This window comes from Fundulus heteroclitus, chromosome 19, assembly GCF_011125445.2.
Source record: "Fundulus heteroclitus isolate FHET01 chromosome 19, MU-UCD_Fhet_4.1, whole genome shotgun sequence".
Lineage (NCBI taxonomy): Eukaryota > Metazoa > Chordata > Actinopteri > Cyprinodontiformes > Fundulidae > Fundulus > Fundulus heteroclitus.
In genome coordinates this window covers 13918640-13930197 of record NC_046379.1, presented here as the reverse complement: position 1 = coordinate 13930197, position 11558 = coordinate 13918640, and the positions used below count along the sequence as shown (strand labels likewise).

General features: G+C 39.7%; 1 protein-coding gene across 1 annotated transcript; it reads right to left on the bottom strand.

Moving 5' to 3' along the window:
* Window positions 1-547: 547 nt before the first annotated feature.
* LOC118566963 (glutamate-rich protein 1-like) lies at window positions 548-11505 on the bottom strand. The gene is made up of 6 exons (XM_036150806.1): window positions 11222-11505; window positions 9551-9691; window positions 9301-9447; window positions 5974-6360; window positions 4205-4399; window positions 548-663 (listed from the first exon to the last, which is right to left on the bottom strand). Exons 1-6 carry the CDS (start codon window positions 11238-11240, stop codon window positions 563-565), a joined length of 990 nt encoding a protein of 329 aa, XP_036006699.1. The 5' UTR covers window positions 11241-11505; the 3' UTR covers window positions 548-562.
* Between the last annotated feature and the right edge of the window lie 53 nt (window positions 11506-11558).

Here is an 11558-nt window from a genome sequence, read left to right as displayed (position 1 = left end):
ATATTGTTTGTTGGTATGAAGACAAGCCTATGTTGGTATAAGCTATATGCGTTGTGGACAATCTACCTGCTGTCTTCCATATTTTTGGGCCTTAGCAGGGCCTGGTACATCTGCTGGCTGAGCGTTGAAAAGGTGTTCCATTACATATGCAAAAAGGGAGCACACCCAATGTCTTTATCAAAGCCAACTTTTAAGGTTTCACAGCATTTTTCCTCAAACAGCAAAAATAAAAATAAAAAAAATCTGAATTTTCAGACAGTGTGGAGCTAATATAAATTATAAGATGACATTAATTTTCCAGACAGGATTAAATAGTTTAACCAAATTACAACTACATAAAAATAAGTCGGTTGCATTAGAGGATTTTGTCAACGTCAAGATAACTGACAGTGGAGGACGAAAAAAAAAAAACTTGATTTGTCCTGTTTGCAAAACTAAGGAAAGAAACACCTCAAACAGCATACTTTTTTTTTATTAAAAAACAGACAAAGCCGAACATTTTTCCAAAGAAGCACACATATTCCTTCGAAAGAGTCTCCGTTTTTTCTTGTCTCAGACGGTGTTATTGCTGTGTTGTAGAAAGTCTTGTTGCTTTGTCGCTCTGCAAGGGAAGAATCTCTGTGATCCAGTATTTGAACAGGGAAACAACAGCGTCGATTTCCTCTGAAACACAAAAAAACAGAGCGTAACACTCAGATACTGCTGACAGCACAATACCACATGAACAATCATGGTTTCTACCACCCAAAGACTTGTCAGCACATCATATTGAAATCTGCTTCCCACACATTTATTCACAGACATCCTCCATCCAAATGATATGGAATCGTTTTTTTAATTCATTCTCATAAAAAGTTAAGAGCTCAAGTTCAACCTGTGCAGGAATTTAAAAACAAAACGGCACAAGCTTGTGTTGCCGAGCTAGTGTAATTCATGGAAAGACTCTCAGGGTGAGTTAAAACAGGAAATCTGCTTTAAATCTGGTCTTGAAGTCGATTAATTGCCATCGCTGGGGGGTAGACGGAATGAGAAGAGCTTTAAAAGCACGCATCTCCTGGATTAGCTCCTGCATGCCGGTGAATCTGGGTTACACCAAAGCACAGGTTGCTGCTTGGTTAAGGGGGCTGGTGTTTGAAATGCTGAATAAATCCTACAGTTGACCATTTTAGTAAATCAGAACAAGAAAGATAAATGAAGCGGCAATTTAAAATGTCCATTTCCTCACTCCTACGGAGAGTTTCTACAAATCACCCGTTGCTACCTACCTTCATGTTTTAAACATTTAGTGCACATGCACATCTACTGTATATTTATAATGTTTAATGCTTGTGAAAGTTTCAGATTTCTTATCTTTGTGCAATTTAGTTTCAGCCTAAATTTGATAAATTTGCAAAGCATTTACACTGCATGTCCTGTGATTACGGATTATATAGATTACATACAGCCACCCTACAACAATAATATTTACAATGCTTAAACTGTTTTACAGTTTGTCACGTTACAATTTATTAGGATTTTATGTGCAGGACCAAAAAAAAGCTAATGCATAACAGTTTAATGGAAAGAAATTGTTTTTAAAATTCTTTAAAGATAAAATTTAGATGCCCCTAAATAAAAAGCACAACGAATTGCCTTCGGAAGTCACCAAATTAATAGAGTCCATCTGTGCGAGATTAAATCTCTGTGTAAATCCATCTGTTCAGAGGCTTGTGAGAGAACATTTGTTAGTGAACAAACAGCCAGAAGGACGAGGAACACAGCACACAGTTTAGGTGGTGGGCCACATTGTTGTGGGTTTGCTGTTGCCGTTTTAATTTCTTGCAAATTTATCCCTGACCTGACAGGCCATGCAAGAAAGATTCAGAGAAATAGCCAAGAGGTCCAGGGTAACTTTAGAGGAGCAGCAGTGACCCACAGCTCAGGTGGGACTCTTATACATTCTGTAAATGTGACCTTTATGAAAAGTGGTAAAGAAACAAGACAAAATTGTTTTATCCAACATGCACGAACGCCCACGTGTGGCAGGAAACTACACTTCACTTCAATGTCAACACCTACCGCCAAAGTGACGGTGTGGCAGCATCATGCTGTGAGGATCCTTCTCTTCAGCATAGACAGAGACTGAAGACAAAGTTCAGGCAAAAATTACTCATACACCAAGGAGATTTAAAATTAAAACAATTTTCTTAAACCAAGAAGTTCTTTCCAACAGGAATGAGACAGGCGAAATCTCAGTAGAAACTATTTACCTTTTATTCCTTCTGAATTAGATCTAACTTAATTGTTTATACTTATTTTTTTATTCACAACTACTTTTGTTGCATGTTTCCGCTGGTATTGGGATGACTTTCTTTGGTGGTGAGCTCCTAATCTTTGAAGTTGGAGCTCGCTACCCTCCTTACACCGCCATCCTAATCCGTAACCCGCCTGCACAGATTCTCAGATTCCAGCTGGTAATCTCGTTGGGCCAATCCAAAAGTTTAATACCAGCACCTTGGTCACACTAAAGCATTACTATACACCTAAATCTGCGAGTGCTATGAATATAACTTTGGTTTTTACAGTAAATGCTAGGTAATCCAAGAAGGAAACCTGTTAGTAGAAAAGACTGGAGCCTGAAGTGGACAGCGACAGCTAGGCCACAGTCAGTCCAGAAGTCCAGACCTAAATCTTATTGGGAAACAGTGAAAAGACTTCAAACTGTTGCTTACATATGCTCTCTATCCAATTTTAACTGAGCTTGAGCTACTATGTTGAGAAGATTGGGCATAGAAAAATCAGTCTAGATGCACATCACACACCGGGATCTTGTTCTTTTGGTCATGACCCAAATCTCATGACTATAGATGATGGTAGGATCGTAGATCGACTGGTAAATCGAGAGCTTTGCCTTTCGACTCAGCTCTCTCTTCACCACTTCAGACCGGTACAGCTCCCGCTTCACAGCAGACGCCGCACCAATCCGCCTGTGGATCTCCCGCTCCATCTTCCCCTCATTCGTGAACAAGACCCCAAGATACTTAAACTCCTCCACTAGGGGCAGTACATCCTCCCCAGCCCGGAGGAGGCACTCTACCCTTTTCCCGCTAAAGACCATGGTCTCGGATTTGGAGGCACTGATTTTCATCCCGGCCGCTTCACACTCGGCTGCGAACCGCTCCAGTGAGAGCTGTAGATCGCGCCCTGATGAAGCCAATAGGACCACGTCATCCGCGAATAGCAGAGACGCAATCCTAAGGCCACCAAAACAGATCCCCTCAGCACCTTGTTAAAACATTTTTGTAAAAACCATGTATCATTATCTTTTCACTTCACAACTACGCTCTACTTTGTGCTGATAAAACATATTGAAGATTGTTGTGATGTGATCAAATGTTAAAGGCTCAAGGGGGTTGGACACTTTTTCAAGCCGAACAAAAGGATCATGAAACTCAATTGGTTGGACAAACTTATCTTCTGCCCGGATTCATCTGTTGTTATGCTTGCATTAAAAAGGAAAACATGTATAGCTGTGAATAGAAGGGTGACCTCATACAGTAGGATGGCAGCTGCAGTGGTTGGGGAGGGCTTAAAAAGCTCGGAGGCAGATGTAAAACAGGTGGGTGGAGAGGATTCTCCTCGCAAAGCAGAAAAAACCAGTCCTTTTCATTGAGTCATATTGATGACAGAGAGAGGAGACGACATGTGACAGTGACCTGAATCCTCTGCCTGGACTTTCTTCAAGCTTGCTCTAGCACACATACTTTTTTTACAAGTTAGCAAAATCACCATCCATGCTCATCCTACTCCTAATACACAGTCCCCCCCCCATATGACAAACATAAATTAGAGACAGGTGTCTGGGGATGCAAGCAAGGCTTTGACTGCCGATGGCTTCAAGGCAAAGACAAACATGTTTGCTAAATCCACCGTAAGGTGCAATATGGGCAAGATCAGCTTTAGTATTAACTACTCAGGGACATGTAAGTGCAGGTATAAGCTGAAATAGGCAAGTAAGGGCAGGTACAGTCGGCTGAGCAATAATATTCATGTTTGAGCGCACAGGATGGGAAGCATGCAGGGGCAGACTGAGGCAAGTATTAACCTGCAGGGACAGGTCTGAGAAGTGCCGGGGCAAGCTCCAGCGACAACAGAGCAGCATCGTTTAACCAAAGCTTCTCCCTGACCTGTTTCCGTTACAAGCTCTTTCCTAGTTTTGACCTACCTGCAGACATATAGGCGTTGTTGTTGAGCTCCACGAGTGCCTTTTCTACACCGCCAGCCTCATTCTGTTGAATTAATTTTTTAAGACTGTTCAGCTGGTTGAGGACAGAGTTCGGCTTAGAGCCGCTACCCAGACTCCTTAAAAGGCCGTCCACTGTAGCAGAAAGATGAGGGATCTTGATGATATTAGGAGACGCTGAAAAAAAAAAGAAGAAAAAAACAGCAAATGAAAAGTGGCTTGTTACATAAGGCATCAATACCAAGTTTAGTGTTTTATACAAGAGAAATATCAGGACAGCTTATTCAGTCAATTCTTCTTTATAGAGTACTTTTGAGACGACAGGCTTGTGAGAAGGGCTTTCTATATATGATGAAAACAGGAGGCAATGAAGATCAAACAAAAAAAGACGAGGGTTCAAAATTAGAGATCAGATTTGGAAGCAACAAATGTTTGTGTTCATCAGAAGTTATGCAATAGTTATCTATTTTTGTTTGACCAACTCGACGCCAGACCGATTTCAGACCAGTCTTTCCCTTTTTTTCTCTGCCCAAAAGTACTTTTTTGAGACCATTGAACTATTGATAAATGTTAGACCTTTCTTTCAGGTGAATAATTTGAACATTCAATGTCTTAGTCATAAAATGTCCTGCTTTTAGTAATGATTTGTTGGGTTAGAATTAGCATTAGGATCTTTGTTTGGTTTTGCGTTTCTTTAGATCAGTTATTCAATAGTAAATACCTCTTAGTTAAGTTAATTACTATATCCTGTTGATTTTCTTCTAACTTTACAATCAAGTCTTCATTTTGATGTTGAACTTAAATAAATGTTCATCTTGAGAAACACACAAAAATCTTCTTGCTTCTTTTACTTGCACTAGACACTGTTAAATTAAAATGCAAAGAATTCATCCTGCATACCGATTACGACAATCAATGAGAATGATTTGACTGTTAAGGGTATATAGCCACGTAACATGCTATATCTATCCATCTATCTCGTTTGATCTGCACCTCCATCTAGATAGTGTTTTGATTGTCCTTTTTGAGCCGAAAAATAATCCCTTCTCAGACGCGACGAACAAATATGAACGGACGTGGTGACATCTAGTGGCAGTATCGCAGAACTATCATAATGCCGGTTTGCTTAGTTTATAAATCAATTTGTAATTGATGCCAGAGCAGGCCTGACCCTCTGCAATCTCTCACAGTAAAGCGACAGCTCGGGGTAATCGAAGACCAACCGTTATTAATTAAATACAACGATCTACAGCAACTTTAAGACCCTAATTTCAGTACATTCACTGACATCAATCAACTCTGCAGTTACATCTGAACAATCGGTAGGTTTAGCATCCGCCTCAATGAACACCAACATTCATACTGTCGCGTCCGCTTCAGGGAACACCAGCGACATTCCAGTCTTTTCCCTCTGGAATCATAGATTTTTTGTGTTGTGACCCCCCCCCCCCCCCACTAGATGCACCTTTTAATATAGCATAGCCTATTGGTACTCCAGGTATGTCTTTAACACGACGTGTATACCATTGCTGTTATTATTTTAAAATTATTTCGTAAAATTAAGTAAATAAAAAAAAAAACACTCTCAGGCATAATTACAAGAACAAATGACATTACCACTCAAGAAACAGTGATTTATTATGTTTATACACAATAAGTCTCCAGAGCTGCTTTGGTTATGAGTACAGGCCTGACTGCCGACAGCGTGGTCATTATCGACAATGGTTAGTGGTGCAGGTGCCAGTACTTACCATCTGACATATAGATTTCCAGTGTTGTCCACAGGAACTCCGACAGCTCCGTAACCTTTGTCTCGTCATCTTTCTCCTCCTTTACTCCCTCCTCTCCATCTTTACTGTAGGTGAACTCCAGTGCAGCAGCGCGGGGCATCAGACCCAAGGACAGCAACTTTTCCTTGTGCCTCTTCTTCTTCAGCTTTCTCTTCCTGTTCTTGCTAATATGCTCGCCTCTCTCGTCCACTGGCACCTGACTCTGACCTGACCCGTCGCGTACTGGCGCTCCATCTTTCCCGGAGTCCAGACATGGGGCTTGCTTCTTCTTCTTCCTCTTTCTTCTTCTCCTTTTTTGGTCTTCTGACTCTTTTTCTTCATCTTCCTCTTCACTATGGGCACTTTCCTCTGTTAGCAACAAGGATAAATTGTTCATTAGCTCAAACTAGTTTCACTTTTACCTGTAATTAAAGAATAATCGGTCTCAATGGAAGTTTGCTGATGCCGTCAATATAACGGGTGAACTGCATATTAGGGATGAAGCTGAATCAACGCTAAAACAGGCATGTTTGAAACTATTGATTCAAAAGCTGCGGGACTGCTGTCATAATCAACTCAACTGCTTATTCCTCTGATTGTATATCCTTTCTCAAGAGCTGATTCTAATCAACAGAATCAGATGATGCACTCTCAGATTTTCATGATTAATAAAATTACAGCTTCCATGATGGTTGAATTAATTGTTCTTTAGTTTAGCAATGGCTGCTTGAAATAAAAAAAGAGCAGCTGAGGCTAACATTAGAACATCATTATATTGCTCTCGTTTCAAGAAAAAAAAGTCTTGCAGCTCCTGCAAATTTGTTTAATTTAAGTAAAGTTTTAAGCTTGTTTTTTTTTAATTCATAGTATTTATTTGCTATAACCCCAATATTTAATGGTGATTTTATTTTAATAATGGATGAAAAACAAGGGGAAAAACTGCCCTCCTCCTTTATCAACCCGGTCAGAGAAGATGCTTTTCATCAGACAACTTAAATCAAAGAAAGCTCCAACAGTATCTGGAACTAAAATAAGCCCACGTCAGCCTTTGATCATCACAGGGGGGGAATCTCTACTTTTGGATGCAATATAATTTTACTTTAATCAGGGTTGACCAAAAGTGTAATGCAAGCCAAAACCCGCTTGAAAAACTGCAATTCGTTGTTCTAGGCAAGTCCACGCTTCATTACATCTCTGCTGCTCGCCTTAACTAGAAGCGCTAAGAAGACGGGGAAACCGGCTCTCATTAAATTCTGACGCATAAACATCAGCGAGTGGAGGACCAGCTGGCAGCCAAAACAGTGGCCGTGCAAGCATGTAGAGCAAATTTTGCAGATATTGCTCCTCATTTTAGCTTAAAAATGGGATATTCAAAGTCTCTCACTTCAATTTCCAGGCATAAACAACCCAATTCTTTTTTAAGACTTGCAAACTCTCCCTTTTGCTATCTTTTTTGGATGTTTTGTTTCTCCAGTTCACAGCAGATTAAAAACCCCACCACTTCTGAATCTCCCCCAGCTTTGATTTCTAATTATTTTCCGCCAAAGATGTAGCAAGGCTACAGCTGTTTTTTGCTTTCCTGTTGCCTGCAAATACTATCACAAAGCATACGTTTAATTTAATATGGATTATACACACTTGGTCTAGTCTGATTTATGGTTCTCCCACTATTCCTGATAACCATGGTAAAGAAGAGTGCAAAGGCTTGCAGGTTCATTGCTGCAGTTTCTAAAAGTGAGCTTGGTTGTTATACTAACTTTAACTATTGCTCTGAGAGACGATAGGGGCCTGTTTAGGTGAATAACTATTTCTATCATTTGTAGCCATTTGTAGACATATGACAATATGTTACATTACTGCCATGTTCTCCTGTCCCTCCTATTTTGAAGAGCAGCTGAGAGAAACTTCACATATCCAACAGCAACAGAAGGACAAGACTTACCTACATAAAAATCCAAGACACTCTGATTAAACCAGTAAAGTTGAAATAATCAGATCAGATCAGATATACTTTAATAATCCCAGAGGGAAATTGCTGTTTCAGCAATGCTTCAGTTATGAACTGTTAGGAATGCTCATAATTGTGGCAGCACTGATTTTTTTTTTCAAAATTATTATTTCAATCGTATACATTTACTCAAATTACCAGCTGGATTTTTTTCCAAACTTTAACAAATTTCAAGATTTCTAGATTTTCTTTTGTTTTTTTTTTGGTGCCAGTAATTGTGGTGCTGTGCTTTGGTCCCCCCACCCCCTTAGTTTGTGCGTCATTGGTTTAAAACCTGGATTAGTTAAAAACTTGGAACTAGGCTGCACCTAAAAGATTTATTATTATCAATTATGTATGGGTGACCTAGATAAACAAAAGGATTTGGATGTAAAAACTGTCTTTTATAAACTAATATTGTCCGTGCTGTTCAGAGACATCAGACTGAAGGAAGTCTTGTTCCTTTCACCTTTTTTTTTTTCTTTTCTCCCATCTATTCAAATTTCCATTAATATGCTTGAAAACAACACGTTGTGAACAGTCAGCTTCTTTAACAACAACTTTTGTGGCTTACACTGCTGGTGAAGGGTGTCAAGGAGTGTCTGCTGGACAACTGTCAAGTCAGCAGCCAGGATTGTGTAGTCCATATCACTCTATGTACATCTATTTGAATCTATATGAGCTAAACTTTTTGAACTAAATTCCTGAAACAATTCACTTCTCAAAGACATTCTAATTTATTCAGGTGCACCTGCACTACTGCATCGTGTTCCGCATCTCCTTTGATACATCGTTGGTCTTACCAATGTGGTGAAGAGGCTGGAACAACAAAAACTGTTCGACACAGGTCGTACCCTTGCCATACGGGCAGATAATCGATCTGTGGGCGCTAAAGTTCGGCCTAATTTTTGAGGGATCAAATACCGATTACATTTTAACTCTTAAGGCATTTTTCTGGATGGTTGATATTCTTCCTCTTCCCTTAAAATGGAAGCAGACTTGCAGTGGATTACCTCCACAGTATATCATCATGCTATTTTAGACATAAGTCTCATCAAAAAAAGATTTACAGCCATATAAAAGTGATATACAAATATATTCACCCAAGATCAACCACCAGCTGCACTGCCATAAAGTTAATCTCAGTTTAGGAAAAAGCATAATTAATGTTCCCAGACTACTTCCCTGCATTAGAGCTGTAATCAGAATGAATGACTTCAACGCTCGGGAGAGCCAACCTTGAGAAACCCCGGATCATAAATCTGTGCAAGCCAAATGGTGCATAGAGAGGTCCATAAACGTAAAGACTACGGCTGTCTTACCAGCAGGATCTTCGGCACTGTTTATGCTTTCAAGCTCGGGAAGTGTGACAGATTTCTCTGAATGTACATTATAGCCTGGCGGAGGAGGTAGGACGGTGTACATCCGCCGGCATGTACCGGCAGCATTTTGTGGCTTCCCTGCGTCTCCTGTAACAAAAGTAGCAAATAATAATAAAAAAATATATATACAATATAAAATAGAGCCAGGATGCGGCAACATGTTATGTTTACAGTGTTGATGTGAGCTTACCAAATGCACCATCTTTTTTAAATGATTTTCTTTTCACACCAGCTGTTGTGGCCTGCTCCCCTGCGATGGCTGGTAGGTTTTGTTCCTTCCCCGGAGTGGTTATTGCAGGATAGAGCTTCTGCAGAACTTTTGATTTAAATACTGCAGAAACAAGACAAAAACAGCAACATCTCCTGAATTGTAATGTTTTCCTCCAAATCACATCTTGTCATTACTTTGAGAGCAAAAAGGGCCTTACAGCCACAGTCTCTCCTAGATTAAGATTCTATTTACAAGCATTGCTGCAACTTGAAAACAACTGCTGTGTCACATGACAATTAAAGATTCAATTTAACTGAACAAAATCTGGCAAAACTAAAACATGTACTGTATAGAGCCTTGCAAAAAGTATTCAAACGTCTTGAACTTGCTCATAGTATTGTATGCTTCAGCCACAAACTTAAATTTGTTTTAAAGAGATGACATCTGATAGAGCAACACAAATATATAATAAAACAGTTAATCAGAAAGAAATACATGTTTTCAGATTTTTTTATTTAAATAACGTATATCTGAAAAGATCCCTGCATGGAACAGTGGGTATAGTTGATGGATGGCTGGATATCTGAAAAGAGTGGCATGCCTCAGAAAAACTACAGCTGTTCTGAACGCTGACCAATGAGAAGAATGAAAGGTCTTCACAGCTCAGGTGGGAGAATCTGATAATGGAAAAACTATTCTTGCAGTTGCAATGAGCCAAAATAATAAGCGGTAGAAAACTAGCTGCATACATTAACACTGTACACACTGAAAACATCATGCAGTAAGGAGAGTTTCCTTTAGTGGAGACAAAGAAGTTTGTCAAAGTTGACTGCACGACAGATGAAACCAAATACAGGGAAATCCTGGAAGAAAAGACTTGAGACGGGGCTGGAGAGCTTCCCTAAACATAGAGCAAGAGCTACAAGATGGTTTATCGAATGTTAAAACTGCCATGCAAAAAAAACTAAAAAAAAAAAAAAAAAAAACTTGGCTAAATCCCATTGAAAACTACTGTCCCATCCAGCTTGACTGACCTTGAGATACTTGAAACAAACATAAAACTGGCAGAATACACTTTTAAAGACGTTGTGCAGCAAAAAAAAGCTGGTTCTACAAAGATTTAGGAGGTTGGAAACGTTTAAGCTTTTTATTTGTAAAGCATTTGGAAACCTGTTATCTATTTCCTCCCACTTCGTTATCATACACTACTTTTTGTTGCTCTATCACGTGGAATTCAAAAGACTGCAGTAACTACACGTGTAAAGTTCAAGGCGTATGAATACATTTGCAAGACCACATCCTCACCTCAATTCTGTCCCATTTACCGAGAGAAAACATTATTCTCGTTTATTTGCAATACCTAAACAACAACTACAATGTGAGCCTAGACAAAAAAAGTATATGCAAACTAGAAAACATAAGTGAACTGTTAATCAAAGCCATTAAACTGTATTTAGCTACGTAGAGTAAAATGGGACGGAAGGAGGAAAGCCTGACAGTGTAACACCACTGTGCTATATCTCAGTGTGTAACACGTGCATTTGTTTACAACATGGCTAGTTAGCAACTTAGCACGATAATAAACCAGCCCATTGCATTAGCGAGATATAGTTATGGATCGGTAATGTAACAAAACAGTTATCAGCTCACCTTCCTTTCTGTGTGCCATGTGAACATTTCCAACCGTCTCGAAGCGAGGAAGAAAGGTATCTTACCATAGGGCTAAACAGCCCACCAAGCTAGCTATGCTAGTTTCTCCTAGCCTCACTCTAGCTGCCCCGCACATGTTCTCACAGGTACATGATATATTTACAAGCTAAAATCAGACCTAATAATTATCCAACAGCTTATTCAGCAAAGCATTAACCAGACTAACGCTTGAAACCCGCTTCCTCCTCGCTGACACTCACCGCTCAAACATTTCAACGAGAGTCTCCCCACCCACTGCGCCAAACTTCGTTCACTTTCATACCGATTTGAGGTTCAT